General features: G+C 38.3%; 1 protein-coding gene across 3 annotated transcripts in view; it reads right to left on the reverse strand.

The window, feature by feature from the left end:
- MACROD2 (mono-ADP ribosylhydrolase 2) overlaps positions 1-19,725 on the reverse strand; it is a 1,912,358-nt gene that overhangs the window by 67,143 nt on the left and 1,825,490 nt on the right. The window contains exon 14 of one of the 3 annotated variants that reach the window (XM_040637966.1): positions 9,371-9,448. The exons of the other annotated variants lie outside the window; for them this stretch is intronic. Coding sequence (XP_040493900.1) covers positions 9,371-9,448 — 78 coding nt within the window. The remainder of the gene's footprint in view (positions 1-9,370; positions 9,449-19,725) is intronic. 3 annotated transcript variants of the gene reach the window in all.

Below are 19,725 nucleotides of genomic sequence, written 5' to 3' on the forward strand. Positions count from 1 at the left end.
ATCACATGTGCCCTTATACATATTTAATTTGGGGGGACAAAAACTGGAAGGCTTTATCTCATATGTTAACACTGATTATCTTTGAATGGTAGGTGGGATTGTAATGTACAGGATTTTTATTTTGCAACCCTGCATTTTATAATTTACAACAAATGCATATTGTATAATTTAATAATTATAATAAAACAATTTAGAAAACAGAGAAAAAGGCTTTCAGTGATATCGTAGAAGAAAAATTTGTAACTAAAAGGTGTTTGTGTCCAGCTAAATCCAGTTATTTTTGCTCAAGGTCTATTCTACTTGAACACACACACACACACACACACACACACACACACACACAAACACTTGAGAAATTCAGCTGTTGAGTAGCTCTTTTTTCTTGAATATTCCTCTTTTTTGTCTTTTGGCCAGATCATCTACCTTTCCATTCTATTTCCCAACCTACTCGCCATTTTCTAAACACATTATTTTTTGCCTTTGTGTCCATTTAACATGTGTTCTCACTGGTTGAAATATTCCTAACTTTCCTCCTTTCCCCCTTATCTTTCAGAACTAAGTCATCAATTTACCTCTTTATAACTTCCTCTGAATCACTAGGCAGCATCAATCATTTTCACCTTTTTGCTTATTGAGTTCCTTTGCTCGGTTATCTATTTATTATTTGTCTTATTACAACTATATTATAGTTGTATCTGTTTGTCTGTCTTACTAGGCTATGAGCATCGTGAACACAAAAACTGTGCTTTATTCATATTTCCCCTTCCAGCACCTAGTAATAAGGAGTGATCAATAAATGTCTATTTGATTGGCTGCCCATTATAGTACTCATCAATGTCTGCAAATAGTAATTAGGGACTGTAACTTTCTATTGCATCCTTTAGCAACAAGGTAAGTGCCTTAGGCTGCTAAGCACTCTGTAGACTGTATTTATTGCAAAGTACCCTGAAAGAAGAACTTGAAGCTTTAGGCAAATCACAACCTCTGTGGGCTTCAGGTTCCTTATCTATTTATTTTTAAGGCTGTAGAACTAGATAATATCTTAGATTCCTCTGTCTTTGGCATTATATGAGGATCTGTCTCCTGGTGGAGTTTCTAGTCACCACCGATGTTTGTTTATTGGGTGGATGACATTGAGAGAGGACATTCACTGTTTGAGTGAGCCTCATTCTCTATCACTGTTGAGATGGGGAACCAACCACCCACCAACTCCTGGGTGACTGCTGGGACCCTAGACTTGTCATCTGCAGTCTGGCTTTGTCTGCACAATGAAGGCAAAGAGTAGAACATTCAGAAAATAGAAGCAGCCATTCTGTATTCCTGTGTGTCCCCAGTCTCAGTGCCCCATTTGATAAATCTTCAGAGGAATTCAATCAGGGCTAGGAAGACCACAATTCAACAGGGTCTGGGGCCCCTGCTGGTAAGGGGGGACTTCCTGAGGTGGTAGTCTAAGGCTCATGATGAATACTGGGGATTTTCTCTTTGACTCCTAAGGCCTGGCACTTCACTTTGGGGATGGGAGGGCATTGCAAAATTCTTGTGGAGTATCTCTCCCCCCTTGCCTTTTCACTTGCCCCCACTCTTGATCTGTTTCAACCTGTGTGCTTTATACATTTTGACAATCTTTTCTTGAAATAGAAATACATATATTTTCTTCTTTCTATTTTTTCTGAAATAAAGTCAGTAAAAATTGGGGAAAGAAATGAGGTGCACAGCTTTGAAATCCAAGAATAATCATATTTGCGCACTCCTGAGCCAAGGCAGGACTGGGCATCTTACACAAAGAGGAGGTACGTGTGTGAGCTCCTTGCCCACCACCCAGGCCTGCTGTGTGTTAATGATGACCCCAGGGGTCTCCAGCCCTTCTGCCTTTCTCTGCAGTGCACTCAGACATTCCACATTCCATCTTGCTTTCTTGACCCCATGGGGGCAAGCTTTATGTTTGCCTCTCCACATTCAGTCTAGTTGAATTCCACCCACTGTCCTCTGCCCTAATCCCTCCTGGCAGAGGACACAAAGGAACATAAAGGGTCCCACAGTTTATATATATATTTTTATACAGTGAACTCAATCATCCATGCTAATGGGAGGGGACTATTAGAACAGATAATCCAAAAATCCATTCACTTTTCTTTAGAAATAGATCATGTGATTATTTCTTGGAGCCCTGGTAATTAAGTTTGGCTCAAGCTAATGCTTTAAATAATTTGCATAAAAATTGGTCTGGGGCCATCAGTCTGGAGCTAAACATTTCTAGAGGATAAACCTAAATGCACTCTGTAAATGGAACGGTTTTGAACAATAGTAACAAAAGTATAGTTTTATTGTTTGCACATTATTATATGCTCAACTCCATAAGAACAAAGACTTTGTTTCTTTGATGCTTATCTTAAAGACAATGGAAATTGTGTCCTTTTGTTAAACTTAAACCTTGATTGCTGCTAATATTCAAAATTTTATGTTTGCCATATCTCAAAATAACCCCAGTTTAAAAGCAAAAACTAAACCTACATTAGTGTGAATTTGATTATCTTCTGGACACCCTTCATTTTTTTTCCTGGGGCCGAAAAACTTACTACCTAATGTAAATTATTTCTAAAATTATTTTTTCTTGCAGTAACAAAAGAATTTTAGTTTCCTTCTAGAAACACTGAAAAATACATGTAAGTATTGAGAATTATGAATAACTTTATAACTATAATTTATGGCTATAATAATTTTATAACTGCTACTGTTAATATTGTAAACTGCTATCTTTCTCGTGTGTACATATCTATGTAGATACACATTTGTAAATGCATACATATATATGTATCTGTATATATATGTGTGTGTGAGTCTTTGTGTATGTGGCTCAATACACATACACACACACACAGAAATATATAAATATATCCTGGGATCAAAATGAATTTACACTTTGATTCTTGCTTTTTTAGTTCATATTTTTATAAGGATCTTACACTGTCATTAAAATTTCTTCAGAAGTTTTATTTTTAAAAGCAAAATTTTGGATGTCTCTTTTTTTCTTTTTCCCATTAAACTTAGTATTGCAATGAAGATTTTTGTAAATACATGTCTCCCTACTCTTGGTGGGTGTTACTTTAAGACAAATTCCTAAAGCACAATTCTTGGATAAAAGCACGAACACTTAATTTGTTATTAGATTTTGTTGAAATTGCTAATGAGGAGATTATGTCTTTTGGTCTCCTACCGATGCTATGTGAGCATGACTGGATACCCTACTCCCACCCGTGCTATGTATTATCAGTCCTACTTAAACTTATCTGATATGCAAAAGGAGAAGACACTGAAATCATGTTTTATTTGCATTTCTTTAAGAAACAGAGATATAGGTCATCTCTTCATATTTATGACTGTATTTCTTCTTTTCAAAAAGATTTTATTTATTTATTTGTCAGAGAGGGAGAGAGGAGAAGCAGGCTCCCTGCTGAGCAAAGAGCCCGATGCGGGACTTGATCCTAGGACTCCCTGCTGAGCAAAGAGCCCGATGCGGGACTTGATCCTAGGACCCTTCAACTCATGACCTGAGTTGAAGGCAGACAATTAACCAACTGAGCCACCCAGGCATCTGGATTTTTCTTTTGCAAATGATAATTGAGTCCTTTGTCCATTTTCCTCTTATTTTTTTTTCCTTATTGATTTATGAGGTCTTTTTCTTCTTTAAGAAAATTGATTCTTTGTCATTTAGTCTGCGGGTACTTTTCCCTGTAGTTTTTCTTAGAATTTGATTATAATCTTTATCAAGTCAAAATGTGTGCGTTCAGATTTAGCCATTTCTCTCTTTTATGACATATATTGACACATGCACACACATATTGCAGATATATATATATACGTATGCCTTTTTATAACATATGTATACAATCATGTGTTTCTGCGTTTTTACTACAATTAAAAAAACAGTTCTTATTTCAAAATTTTAAAAAAATCGTGCTTTTGTTCTTTTAGCCTGGTATTTTTAGTTTCATTTTTACATTTCATCTTTGCTCCTCCCGTAATTTAAGTTGGTGTAAGGAATGAGGTTGGGATTCAGGTTATTTTTCCAAATGGCCAACCAGTTGTCTTAATGCCATTTATGGAGTCATCCGTTTTTGAAATGTCAGCCTGAAGATGTGCTAAATCCCAGATCTACTTTGGTCCAAGTCTAAACTCTTTTATTCTGTTTCACTGATTGACTTGCCTATTCCTACAGTAGGACTATACTGTTAATCACATTTTTCAAAGATTCCACATTATTTTAAGTCTATTTATTCTGTCATCAATTGAAAATATGATATCTGTGAATTCCCCATTGAGTTTCCAATTGGATTTTATTCATATTGTATCATCTGGCACATAAAAACCCATCATTATTATATTAAATTAGGAATTTAAATTTTTATTGATATAAAATGATCAATTCTTTCTTGCTTAAGACTTTTTGCTAGAATTCTAACTGGATAGATTTTAAAGTAGTTTCTCATGTTTTCTTCTGATGTTCATTTCCCAAATATACCTATCCTGACTTTATATTTTTAATTTTAATTTAATTAGTTAATTAATTTTAAAGATTTTATTTATTTATTTGACAGAGAGACAGTGAGCACAAGCAGGGGGAGCAACAGGCAGAGGGAGAAGCAGCCGGGGCCCAATGTGGGGCTTGATCCCAGGCTCCTGGGATCATGACCTGATTGGAAGGCAGATGCTTAACCGACTGAGCCACCCAGGCACCCCCTGACTTTATATTTTTTAAACCTTTACTATTTTTAAAAAATTAATTCAACCCAACTGGCTTTTACACTTACTAACTTGACCTAATTACATTTCCTGTCATAACTACTTGCCCGTGTTTCTGTTGTTTGATATATTGTGCTTTTGTTACACTGCTACTTATTTTTTTTTATTATTTGCATTATTGAATATACTCATGTGTGGTATGAAACATACCACGAAGTTGAGAGAGTAAGATCTCTTCCTTTAATTCTATTGTGATTTAATCCTATTTGTGATTATCATTAAATCTTTCAAAGGTATTCTTAGCCCTGACTTATATTGTCAGAATCTATACATCTATACAGAGCAGCATTTTTCGTTTTTGACTGCCTTTATTGAAATCAGCATTTTGTGCGTCCCTCCCTGCTCCCCACCATAATCTTCGCTTTGTAAACTCTGACATTGATACTTCCCTCCTTTTCTCTCCCTCCTTTTCTCCCTTTCTTCCTTCCTCTTTTAATGATTCTCTGAAAATGCAACCAAATATAGGAAAGTGCACAAACAATATAGAAAATTCAGTAAAATAACCAAAAGCAAATAGAGAAACTATATATCCTTATAGTTATAGAAACTAGATATCCATCCAGTCCAGAAGCCCAGCTCATGGACCAATCAGAACCTTCTCCCTGATCACCAAAATTTAATCAGCACCCTAACTCAGAGTAATCACTACCTAGATTTTCTTTATCATTTCCCCAACTCACGCATGTTTTTCTAAATAGTATTGTTATCTTTTCCTGCTTTTCGAACTTGATATAAAGGAGACTGTACAATATATATGCTTCTGTACCTTCTTCAATTTAATGTTGGGCTTGTAAGGATCATCCGTGTTTGAGCCCGTAATTTTAGTTTGTAGTTTCCAATGAGACTTCAGCTTCCTCTTTATATCTATTCCTCTGTATGCACCTTGTGATTGTTTTTGAAATTTTTCTGTTTATCACTGGTGTTGAGCAAGCTGATGATGATGTGCCTAGTTATAATTTCATTTATGTTTCCTGTGCTTCAGGGTCATAGAACTTCTTGGGTATTTGGGTTCACAGTTTTCATCAAAGTTTTGAAAATTTTCAATTATTTTTACTTCAAATATTTTTTCTGTCTCCCCTTCCCATGCTTTGCCTTCAGAGATTTCAATTTATGTATATTGGACTTGGAATTACCTTTAACATTCTTCCATAGCTCACAGATGAGCTTTTCATTGTTTTCAATCATTGATTCTCTCTGTGTTTCCATTTGGATAGTTGCTATTGCCCCATCTTCAAATTCACCAATTTTTCTTCTGCAGTGACTAATCTGCCATTATTCCCATCAAGTGTAATTTTCATCTCAGACATGCAGTTTTTCATCTCTAGAAATTCAATTTGGGTCATTTTATATCTTTAATGTCTCTAATTAATGTGGACAATCTCTCTTTTAGCTCTCAGAAAATATGGAATACAATTATAAGTTTTAACATGGCCTTTCATATTAATTACACTATCTGTACCATTTCTGAATTGATTTATATTAAAGGATTACTCTTCTCTTTTGGTCATACTTTTCTGCTGCTTGTCAAGAATTGGTATCACCAGTATTCATTTAGACTTACTGAATAATTACCATTTACCTTGCTTTTAGTTCTTTTCTTTCATCTTTGTCCTTCTACCTGAGATCAATACCCTCCTACTCGAAGAACAGCAAAATTCTCTGTTGGTGAACTTCTGTTTTCTTTTCTTTCTTTGGCCTGAAATATCCTTGATTAACTTTTACTCTTGAAACACACATTTTCCTTGAGTTTAGAATTCTTGGTGGCAGCTATTCTGTTTACTGTCTTATTATTTCCATTGTATCTATTAAAAGTCAGCTATCAGTCTAACTGTTTATGCTTTTTAGAAGTTCCGTTTATCTTTGATTTTCAGTAGTTGTACAATGACGGGCCTACTTGTGGATTTATTTTGCTTGGAGTTCAAAGGGCTTTTGGAACATGTGGCCTGATATCCTTCATCGGTGTAGGCCATTTCTCAGCATAATTTCCTGAAATATTGTTTCTGCCCAATTCCCTCTCTCCTTTCTGTCTGGGATTCCAATTATATTTGTGATAGACTTTATCATTTTATCCTCTATCTTTGTTCCCTTTCTTTAGTGTTTGTCATCCTTTTTTTTTTTTTTTTTTCTCTCTACTATTTTTATTTTGGGTATATTCTTCTGACCTAACTTCCAGTGTGCAAATTCTCTTTTATCTGTGCCTAATATGCAGTCAAATCATGAATCTGTTCTTTGAATTCTTCATTTCAGTTATGGTGTCTTTCACTTCTAGATTTCTTCTTTCTTTCTTTCTTTCTTTCTTTCTTTCTTTCTTTCTTTCCTTTTCTTTTTTCTTTTCTTTTCTCTTTTCTTTTCTTTTCTTTTCTTTCTTCCTTTTTTAAAAAAGATTTTATTTATTTATTTGAGAGAGACAGAGCACGAGTTGGGAGGGAGGAGCAGAGGGAGAGGGAGAAGCAGATTCCTCGCTGAGCAGGGAACCTGACTCAGGGCTTGATCCCAGGACCCTGGGATCATGACCTGAGCCAAAGGCAGATGCTTAACTGACTGAGCCACCCAGGCACCCCTTTCTTTTCTTTTTCTTTTGTGTTGTTTTGTTTTGAATTTCCAGTTCTCAGCTAAATTTTTCAGTCTTGTCTTATCCCTCCTATAATGGTCAGCAAAATTATTTTATACTTTATAACTCTAGTATTTTCAGCCCAAATGGCCTGTTTCTCTTGACTGTTTTTTATGTTACCTTGTTTTATTTTTTTCAGGCTATTTTTCTGTATGTGTGTGCTGGACATGCTGGCAATTATGTTTAAAAACTTGTTTTTGTAAATGGTTCGAAACCTACAACACTCTTTTTTAATCTAGTAAATGTTTTACATTTGTTTTTCTCAGGTGCCAGTAGGGACTAGCAATCTGTGTTGATCTTAATTTAATTTGAGGATTGAGATGATTCAAAGCTGGGCAGCAGTCTTTCAGAAAACTGGTCTCCTGCTGGTTCATTCTTTCTGCTAGGATACATATCTTTAGGGTTTCAACACAAAAACCAGGGGGTTTACCATGGTCCCTTGCCCTTTGCAGCAATGGGACTCCAGATACCTTTCGTAGAATCAGCAAATGACTTAAGATAAAAACAACTTCAAGTTCTGAATTCACATCTCTGGATATCTGTTTTCTCCCAGAACCTAGCCTGACAGTTCTTCACTACCTTGGTAGGTCTCTGATGCCTTTAAACAGACTCCATAATTTTTTGGTTTTGTTTTTGGTGTAGTTTTTCTACTTATCTTCAAGGAGAGTAATGGTCAAAGTTATTTAGACTTTCATTCCTGAAAGCATTAGTCTCCCCTTTATCTTTCTCATTTTATTTATTTATTTATTTATTTATTTATTTATTTTTTAAAGATTTTATTTATTTATTTGACAGAGAGAGACAGCCAGCGAGAGAGGGAACACAAGCAGGGGGAGTGGGAGAGGAAGAAGCGGGCTCATAGCGGAGGAGCCTGATGTGGGGCTCGATCCCATAACTCCGGGATCACGCCCTGAGCTGAAGGCAGACGCTTAACCGCTGTGCCACCCAGGCGCCCCTATCTTTCTCATTTTAAAACAACATATACTATAATTTTCAAAGATAAAAGCAAACATTTAATTAAGATATTCTGATACGAATTTTGAAGCAATTATTTCAACATTTTCATACATTTAATGAGTCTCTTATAACATACTCCTTTCCAAGTGTGCCTTTCTCAGTCTTGACTTTTTCCTTCCCTTCTATATTTATTGTTTTTGCACAGGATTTCTGTTAATTTATTCAGAAAGGATACTTGGGTGGCATGTTTTCTTAATCTATGTATTCCTGAGAAAATATTACTCCTGACTTCATGCATGAGTAATAACTTCACTAAATATAGAAACTGTGTCCTTTAGAGCAATGGAAATGTTACTCCATTTCATCTAGTATTTAAAACTGTGGAAGAAAAAAGGAAGCTAAGGCTAATCCAATTTTGGTGATTTTGTTTGTAACCTGATTTTTACTTTCCTATATGCTTGATAAGCCTTTCTTTATCACCGATCTTCAGAAATTCCATGAGGCTTTGTAGGTTTCTGTTCCTATTTGAGTTTTCAGTACCTTCGTCTATAAATATGTGTACTCTTGTGTTTTGGATGGAGGAATTGGTTCACATTAGGAAAACTATTTTTCTAACGATTGTTTCATTTCTGTTTGTTCTAGTCTCTCTTCCTGGTATTCCAAGGATATGTCGATTTAGTCACCTAGCTCTATTGTCTACATGCCACATTTCTCTCATTGTTATCATAGCTTCATTTCTGTAGTTGCAAACTCAATGCCTGTAGAGTTTAGGCAGGTAACAAAAATAAATAAAGTCAGCCTGGCACAAAAATAGTGAGTGATGAGGATTGTGGAGAGCAAATTCCCCTTCTAAACTTGTCAGCGACCAATCACTTGATATGCATAGCTAATAAAATATGACCAGATTCCATTTTTTTTTCCCAGAAAAACTAACATCCGTTTCTTTAAAGTGTAATGGTTCTCAGCAGAAAAAAACAAATACAAAAGGACCTCACAGCTTACCATTAGGACGATCTTGGTCACACACAGAATGATCTGTCACCTCACTGTCTTTTGTAATGTTGTCGTCCTTTGCAGAATCTGCCACAGCAAATAAGCAAAACCTCTAGTCAGCATTTTTAATGGGACACAAAGCAGCTTCCAGCATTGTCATGAGATATATATATATCTATATCTATATCTATATCTATATCTATATCTATATATATCTCTATATCTATCTATCTATCTATCTATCTATCATCTATCTATCTTTGGGGGCATGGAATTTATTATTTTTTTTAAAATACCCTTAAATACTTAAATATTTTCATCAATAAATAAGCTATTCCTAAAGTACTGCAGAAAAGGTCTTGTACAAAGTTTACAAAGGTAAGGATGATAGAAATTTGGTTGGGTCATCTTTTTGCAGCAAAGAAAAAATATAAGCAGGCTTTATGCATTAGTGAAAGTCTTTGGGGGAATTGTGCAAAAGGATATGAAAGGAAGGCAAAATAGAGGAGATTAAAGGAATATCAATTTTAATGTTCTTAATGCTTCCATTACTGCAATTGTTCATATATGGGAGCCTTGAGTCCTTGAGAAAGCCAGATGTAGAGCTTTGAAATCCAGCTGTAATTAAGTTCATCTTCCTGCGGAACACTACCAGAAGAACAATAGCAAAGGGGAATGCAAACCTTCTGTTCTGTGCGATTTCATCCTCTCCCTCGTATGGCACATTTAAATGCGAAATCAGCATAAGTTCATGTTTTTTTTGTTATACGATATACTTACAGGAAATAACATGGCCAAGTAGGTTTCAATGACTATGGACTCTTGCAAGACTACACAGGATTCCTTGTTGGATGTTCGAGGCCCCTCTGTAGGCTCTTTAGAAAGCCATTGTAAAGAGCACATGGGTGGATCAGTGGGAAGACAGAGAATGGGCCTTTCTTTCATTCCAAAAGTATTTATTAAGGGCCAACTCTATGGCAGACGCTTCTTGAGGTTGGGGAGTCAAAAGAAATTGACTCTGCCCTCATAGAGGTTACAATCTACGGGATATTTTTCATGCAGCTAAAAGACCGGTAATCTAAAGATATCTAAAAGCCACGAGCTAATCTTGTGTGCATATGGCCATGGAATAAACCGGGGATGGCAGACTAAGACCCCTATTACTTACGAGTGGGTTCTCTACCGAGTTTGCGTGGCTCCATTGAGTTGTAACTCTGATCAGAACTGAATCAGACAGAGTCTCAAATTATTTTTTCTTTCTTTGTTTCCTTATTCCTTTTCCCTCTCTCCCTCCCCACACTAGGAGATCGTTTTAAACAATGCAGTTTGGAGTATTATGAGAATGTTTGTTTCTTGAAGCTGCCACAAGCAACATTTGATGGACAAGTGAGAAACCTGGGTAGTTAATATATGATTCAAATTTAATAACCAGTGAAGCAAGTATACACCCAAAGTGTATGATTTTAATTAACTGCAAATAATTCCCCCAAGGCAAATGTTTAATTATCTGCATAGCTTCTTATTTCTTTCTGAGACTGATAATAAGTTTCAAAGTCCAAATTTGGAAACAAAACTGAGCATAGACACATTTTCCAAACTGTTCTCTCACTCTAGTCAAATTGTTTTAGACCAGTTCCCATTAAAACATGCCTTTTTAATTTTGGCTCTAACATGTGGATTAAAAGAAAAACAAACCTTGAATACATTTTTCCACATTAACACTGAAAGTGAACAATGATTTTAAAAAGGAACTCTATGAATCAAGCTAAATTTTAATTTTGAAAATTTTACTTATTTATAGAAAATGGCATCTTTTGATATGTAGGCTTGGGCAGTACTCATTTCTCTCAACATTAAAGTTTTAAGATTATCCAAGATTTTGCATGTAGTTGTGTTTGTTTACACTCAACAATAATTCATTATGCTTTATAATTTACATAAACATTATGTTTCATGCATCAAATATTACATAAGAAATGTCTTTTAAAAAGTGACTTACATTGAGTTTATGGGCTTATGGTCTAATGATTTACATGAGATGGGTGAAAGAATTTGAAAAATTAATCTCTGGACTGTCACCAAAATCTGTCTCTCTAGCAAATGAATTGACCCTTCAGTTTCAATTTCCGTGGAGAGTTGTTTTAACATTGCTAAGGTGCCTTCTGATCTTATGTGCTCTAATGTGTACATAATATGTTTCACTGAATCCAAGACACCATCAATTATTATTTTCACTATTATTTTGTATAGGCAGGGGAAAAAATGCTACCAAATGCGCTGTAACACACTATTAATTTAAGAATGCGTCCTAATTTTAGAAATAAAATATATAAAAGACTATATATCCTAGAAATACAATGTTTGAGTATACTCCATGTGGACACGAATACACGTCTTGATGGGATGGCAAGGATTTCCTATCAACCTGACCCATCACCAAACCCACACGTTACTTTGTTTTGTATTTGAAATAGTTCCACCTTCACACACAGCAATAAAACAGGATAAAAGGTGTAAGCTCATGACAGCATCTACACACGACTACATGGCTATGGGATTGTTTACACTGAAGTTTCTCTTTTCAAAGGGCTCTTTCAATTCCTAGGCACATGAACTTTGGCAAGACTGGATATGGTCCTGAATGTTTTAAATCATAGATCTTTTTTTTTTAAAAGATTTTATTTTTTATTTATTCGACAGAGATAGAGACAGCCAGCGAGAGAGGGAATACAAGCAGGGGGAGTGGGAGAGGAAGAAGCAGGCTCCCAGCGGAGGAGCCTGATGTGGGGCTCGATCCCAGAACGCTGGGATCACGCCCTGAGCCAAAGGCAGATGCTTAACGACTGCGCCACCCAGGCGCCCCTAAATCATAGATCTTATTATGTTAGACTTAGTTGCGGGTTTGAAATGACAGTGGAGCTTTTCCAACTAGGAGGTAAAGGAAGTTGCACTGTATATGTACACAAAATCATTATTCATAATAAGAAAGAAAGAAAACATACCGAGTATCTAAAGCCACCAAAAGAGCTTATTATTTCTAGGGAAGTTCTATAAACCACTGTGAAAAATGTAGTTGTATATACTCAATTCTTGCAGCACCTTGGATTCATAGTTTATTTAATTCTAAAAATTATCATTTGGTAATGTTCAAAAAATGTGGAGTTATCACCTAATTCTGAGATTCAGCCAATGTTAGTTTAATAGCAGAGCACTGGAATTAACTTTATACGTAGCTTGTGACTTTCAAAATCTTTAAGGTGAATGTTCTATTAGAAAATTTTTTCAAATGCAAATATGAAGCCCAATGTTCCAGCCAAAGCTCTAAAGATAGATTATCTTTTAAGATTAGCAAGAATAAAAAAGAAATACCTCCCTACATGAAAAAAAATTCGTCATTTAGGAAGTTGAAAAGGTTTAAAAGAATAGTGACAATTTTAAAAAACATAAAACAGAAATTCTAAAAAGCAGGTCATTTTTAATGTAGTCAATTACACATGTCTATACAGAATAGTACATGTCAAGATTGACAATGTGATGACAAGTGATGAAACTACTGCATTTTTAATAAACATCTAAACTGTAAATCGAAATAAGTGCTATCCCTTTTGAAAATGTCCCCTCAACAAAAGTTCTTAACCTTAATTAAGAACTTAGTTCTTGGGGTGCCTGGGTGGTGCAGTCGGTAAGCATCTGCCTTTGGCTCAGGGCGTGATCCTGGCGTTCTGGGATCGAGCCCCACATCGGGCTCCTCTGCTAGGAGCCTGCTTCTTCCTCTCCCACTCCCCCTGCTTGTGTTCCCTCTCTCGCTGGCTGTCTCTGTCAAATAAACAAAATAAAATCTTTAAAAAAAAAAAAAAGAACTTAGTTCTTAACTCTTGAATATACTCTAGAGGTATAAATCGATACGCAAAACGTGTACATAGATTGTCGTGTTCACTTTCTTAGAAGGAGATCGCTTCCGTCTTATTTTCACAGGGACCCATGACCCTGACAAGATTAAAAGTAACTAGAGAAATTGATACGTTAATGCCAGGGACACTGCCGTTTTACAAAAGGTTCTTAGGATAGTAATTGACAGTCAGCTACAGAATTTGATGCCCGCTCCATGAATTCATCCATGCCAGCACTTCTTGAATTCTTAAGGTAGATTTGACTTGAGGAAGTTACCAAAAACATATACAGATGGGTTTAACAAAAGAAGAGGACAATCCAGCTGGTAAACAACATTTGGCACCAAAATTTGAAATGACTGTAAAGTATAAGATCGAATGGATGATTAACTGTCTTTGAAAACATTTTCAAGTCGAGAGATGTACAAAATCTGTCCGGGAAGACAGGTAATCCCTGACTGCTATTTAGAGTTGCGGTAGGAGGTCATTTTGGTGTAAAAGTTCCAAGGGGTCTGGACAAAATAAATGCTATATACAAACTCCTATGCCTGAAATATTTGCTTTGTAGCGTGTAAACATTCCTACGCGAGTCTGCTGGAGTTCCTCTGATTCTTGGAAACTGATTGGATTATACCAAGCAAAACATTTATCCTGGCCTGCTCATTTGAATCGCTGGTTTATTATGTGAAGCAATTAGGATAAAGTAGGTTTTCCTCCATCTGAACAGTGTGTTTATCCACAATAAACTAGCGTCTCCACAGCCGATTATGGTCTCATCGAAGCTTTGCGGTGACTATTCCTCTATAGGAAAAATGTATCCTGCAATACATTTCCAGGGTATTCAGATGCCAATGATCTCAACTATGCTCGGTCCCAGTGCAGCCGGACATGCAAGGCTGATCTATATTTACCTGAAAAGTAACCAGGTCCGTAGGACAGGACAGTGCCCTGAGTATTGGGAAGCCAGACTGAGCTATGGTGGGTCATTTGTCTTCATTATGCAATCATTAACCCCCATTAAAAGGGGGCCGATTATTCCCAGAGTTATGGAATGCGGGTACTACCAGTCTCTGAGGCAGGGCTGGGAAAACTACCATCATGTACCACTAACTTTATTTTTATTAGAAAACACACCCCAGACGCCAAACAGTAACTCGTGTAAACCAGCTAATTCCAACCTTGGAGGTGTTATTTTGCTGCGGGTTGTTGTCGAAAATACAAGCAAATAAGAAGATCAATCATGATGGAGGGACACTGGCTTGGGGTTGTGATTCTAGATTTACGACGACAAGCTTGGTAACTCTAGGAAAACCCATTCACCTTACGTGATCTCAGTTTCTACACCTAGGAACTGGGGGTGTTGAGCCAGCTAATCTCTCTAAGTACCTTTCAAGGCTAATCTGCTGATTTGTTCAAATCATCTCTTTGTTCTGACAGCACTTCTCTGTAAACGTTCAGGCTTCCCTCATTATCTGCCTACCTGAGTTGGACTCTCTTCACTCTGAGATTTTTACTGTCTATTAATAAAATAAAGGTTAATGGTGGGAAGTAGCGCCGTGTGACATTGATGCCACACAGGCCATCGTTAACTCTGTGACTCGACGGAGAATCATCACAACGTCTAATAGAACAGCTGGATATGGAGCCAGGCTGGACCATGATGGAAAAAGAAATGCTTAATTACCCTTTTCCATCAAGTTAATTTTTCCCCCTTGGCAATGTAAACAAAGGCAAATCTGCTCTTGTTTCCAGGTTGTCTGGGACCTGCTATCCTTGACCTCCGTCCTTCCGATTCCTTTCTGATCTTGCCTCCCTCTCTCTGGCTAAGCCTTGCACAGCAGGATTTCTTGACATCCTTTTTTTTTCTTTTTTTTTAAATCTGACCGAACCACAGGCATGAAAAGTAGCTATGGTTCTAGGTAGAAACTGACTTGGAATTCTATTAAAATGTTCATCTATAAATCAGGGAGTATTTTATTTATGCTTTTAATTCAATCTGATACCAGAAAGTCTTTGAGAGAACATTCCCTGTAGGAGAAATGATGAGGGCTTTCTGGACCCTAACTCTGGGCAGAGTCACAGACTGGCCACTGCTTCTCAGTTATTTTATTTTGTGGAGAAGCTGAGGCAGTAGACATGGTCTATCTCCAGATTCATAAATGCTTCAACTTCTGGGCACAGGCTCTTCTTAGCCCGATGCTTGGGGAGTGTGGCTGGGATGCCAGGGACCCAACACTACTGAGAGCCAGAGGGATTTCCTATATTCCTAAAGGACTGAGTCAAAACTCACCCTGTTGGAGCAGTCTTTTCTCAAGTCTTTCGTCCCAAGTGATGTAAAAGCATGTGTTTAGAGACTAAGATAAGCACTTGGACCTTTTGTGCGAATTACACACTTTATGCGAACTTCAAAGACCTGGATGATTTCTCCTTAGCACCTATTTGCTCCTTCTATCTAGAAGGATCCACAAACCCATCCAAAAGAAAATGGATGTGCTTACTTTTTTCAGTTATTTTTTTCTTCAATGTTCCACTGTGCTATTGAGTGCAGTTCTATAATAGGAATGGCTGCAGAGTGGTTCACTCTGTGGGTCTATCACAAGCTATTTTTACCATTGTGTCTATTATTGGACGTTCAAATTAATCCAATTTCCTGCCATTCTAAATAACCCTATGTTGTTGTGATATTGGGTGCCCCGATGCTGGATTCACTTCACTCTACTTTCTCTTACCTCTTCCCAGCCCACTCCCACCTCTGAGGTCTCCAGCGTTTAGATCTCTCTATAGCTAAGCCTTACAGTAGACAATGCCCCACCAATATCCCCCGGGCTACAACTGAGATCGCAGCAGTTCCAGGAGATGGGCTCCTTTCTGAGACTCTGACTGAGGGCATTTTTCCTTGGATGAACTAGAAGGACCCAGCAGCTAATGCCCAACTAGAGACTCCCCAAGGGATTCAGGAGATACAACCTGCTTCCTCACCTCTCTGGGAGACAATTCTGAATGTGCTCTATACTTCTTAGAGAGATAGAGCCCCAGCTCCCCTCGTCTGAGAATTTTGCTTTTGGAGACTCCAAACCAAGACAGCCAAGTTAGCCACTAACCTGTCTTCTGCGACAGCAGCAAAAATGTGGATGTCTGCCTTATTCTGATTTATAGCCCTCTTGTGCCTCCTTTAATTAGGGAATGTCGGGGAAAGTGTCTGCCACCTGATTAGGGAAAGATGGTTGCCATGTTTGGCACCATGCAATCCTAAAAGGTGGGCTACAGGTGACTGGTGAGGGATTGGCTCTGGGCAGTCATCTGTGGGTTGGCCGACAGACCTTACGGTGGGCTGATAGGACAGCAGAGAATTAATATTAGATTATGCTGAGAGGAATCCATTCGTCTCTTAGGAATCCATTAGTCTTGGAGCTTTTGATGGTAAAACAGATGAAGTTTCAAAGCCTAGAGGGGTTTAAAGACAGAGATTCATTGAAAGAGAAGGGAGGAAACACAAGCTCCTGATGGGGTAGAACAAAGAAGGATAATGAGTCACTTGGTGGCTTTAGAAGAGTAGAAAGAGCCAAAGAAAGTAGTAAGTTTTGGATGCTCCTTGAGCGGACAGGTGTTTGAGGAGTTGCCGAGTCTCCAGAGGAAATGCTTGAGCTGCTGTTGCTTCCAGATGACCCAGTTCTTGGCGCTGCTGCGGTGGTTTCCTTCCTCGCTGACTCTCCTCCCAACAGCAGTGACCCCGGTGTGTGTGGCTTCTGCAGAGCTTGTGAGAGCCGGACTTCACCTCCTTTGTAGTTCTCGCAAGTTCATTATCTAATTTTAATGTGTACGGAAGCTTCAACCATTTCTAAAGTGCCTTTTACAAACACGACTTTTAGAAGTACGGCATTCTTTTAGATCCATTTTTTATTTTTATTTTTATTTTTATTTTTATTTATTTATTTATTTATTTATTTATTTATTTATTTATTTTTTAAGATTTTATTTATTCGACAGAGATAGAGACAGCCAGCGAGAGAGGGAACACAAGCAGGGGGAGTGGGAGAGGAAGAAGCAGGCTCATAGCGGAAGAGCCTGATGTGGGGCTCGATCCTGCAACGCCAGGATCACGCCCTGAGCCGAAGGCAGACGCTTAACCGCTGTGCTACCCAGGCGCCCCTAGATCCATTTTTTAAACTGCTCACCTTTTTAGGCATTTCAAATGTACAGCACCCTCATGAACCTTGTACACAGATTGAAAAATACTGAACCAAGAAACTTAGAGAAAGTTAAAGAGGGGAACAGCCTGGTCCTGCAGAATAAAACAAGTTCAGTCAATTTCATTTTCCGATATGACCCTGGTGGGGGAAAAATCAGGTGACATCCGGTATTACAGGAAATGGGGTGTACAGAAGCATTTGTATGATGAAGGCAATGTTTTGCCTCATCAACTGAGAAAAATGTGTTAAGACAAAATACTGCAAAATGTGATTTTATGAGGATCTTGGGAAGTATACTAAGAATTAACCCAAAGTGTTCTTTTATATTTCCAGGAAGAAGAAATAATAAAATAATTTACTTTAATCCATTACTGTTTTACACTAGATTTAACTACGAGTTCTAGAAATCATTTTAATAGATTTTTCTAATGTAACGACCGACTGTATTAGTCTGCTTGGGCTGTCATAACAAAACACCATAGACTGAGCGGCCTAAACAACAGAAATGTGTTTGTTCATGGCTCTGGAGGCTAGACGTCCAAGATCAAGGTGCTGGCTGATTTCGTCTCAGATGGGGGCACTCTCCCTGCTTTGCGGCGGGCTGCCTTCTTGCTGTGTCCTCACATGGATCAGTGTGTGTGCAAATGTTCAGAGACTGAGATCTCTCTTTCTTCCTCTTCTTAACAGGCCACTAATCCCATCATGAGGGTTCCACCCCACTCTAAACACAATTACCCCCCAAAGATCCCATCTCCAAATACCATCAGACTGGGGGCTGGGGCTCCACATAGGACATTTGTGTTTGGGGAGGACAAAGGCATTCCCTCCATAACACTGACATGTGCATGTCTGTGTTACTTTTTTTTTTTTTAAGATTTTATTTTTAATTAGTCTCTACACCCAACGTGGAGCTCGAACCTACAACCCCAAGATCAAGAGTCGTATGCCCCACTGACTAAGCCAGTCAGGGGCCCTTAATTTTTGAATGTGAGCTATTCAAGTTGGTATCCCTGCTGCACCTTAGAACAAAGTCTCAACAGGGATGTGCAAATGGAATCTTCCCGAAATGTAAGGTTTCCTTTCCCCATCTCAACTCTCCGGAGCTCATTTTCATTGATCCTTCAACTGTATCAAGGAGTCACTGTTTAGATCACTTGGATAAAGTCGTGATAAGAGAATCTGGGATGACATCTAAAACAGGAACTGGCATTGGACTCGGCTCATCAGAATGGACATACCCACTGGGGCAGGGTCCTCGAGCCTGCTGGGGGGTCCCGGATGACGGGATGGTAGTGAGGTTTAGTTGCAAAGAGGGGAGTCAAGTCACCGTTTGCCAAACACCACGGAAATATTTTGGCATTTTAAAGGTATTTGCAGCAGTCACAGAGTGTACTGGCAGACCATCAGTTCCGCTTATAGTACAGAACTAGAGTGATAAGTTTCTAAAAAAGATAGACCAGTTTAATAACCAACAGTCATATTGGTTGGAAAAAATGAGGAGTAGCTTTATTGTTATAGACTAAAAGACCTACAATATAAGGATTGAATAATCCTCCAACACACGTCTGTGGTCACATCCTGTTCAGTGACCTGCTACCTGTTACCTGATAAAGCACCACTACGAAGGCAGCGCCAACTTGAGGATAGTCCTAGGTCTGTCTGGAACACTGCATCACTTCCCCTGCCCCTCTGCTAGGCCCACACTCTCCTACTCTTCCCTACATCACTGGTGAGGAAAACACATCTGATCGGGGCGACCGAGTCAGTAGCTGAAGCTGATGGCCTGATGGCTGTCTGTGTCATGAGATGTAAGGGGACCCCTGTTCCAAAATAATAGTTCTGTCACTCATTGTTCCCACAGAAGCATGGCATTCTTTTGGGACTTGAAACTTTTTTCTTTGGGGACTTTAAAAAATGCAGATCTTCTTGGAAGGATCCTGCTTGAGGCCAGTTTGCTGTAATGACTTAATAATCAGATGGGTCTGGGGGCGCCAGGGTGGCTCAGTCGGTTAAGCGTCTGACTCTTGTTTATGGCTCAGGTCATGATCTCAGGGTCATGAGATCGAGGCCCCTGTGGGGCTCCGCGCTCAGCAGGGAGTCTGCTTGAGAATCTTTCCCTTTGCCCCTCCCCCAAATAAATATATACATCTCTAAAAAAATAATCAAAAGGGTCTGATGCAGGCAGAGAAAAGGATGACACTGAGCAGAACCAGCAGTGGGGGAAGGACCTTCATGGAGCGGAGAATGCAGGAGACCCTCAGGGCGCGCTTATGTTTATCCCCTG

Source organism: Ursus maritimus, unplaced genomic scaffold, assembly GCF_017311325.1.
Source record: "Ursus maritimus isolate PB19 unplaced genomic scaffold, ASM1731132v1 scaffold_22, whole genome shotgun sequence".
Lineage (NCBI taxonomy): Eukaryota > Metazoa > Chordata > Mammalia > Carnivora > Ursidae > Ursus > Ursus maritimus.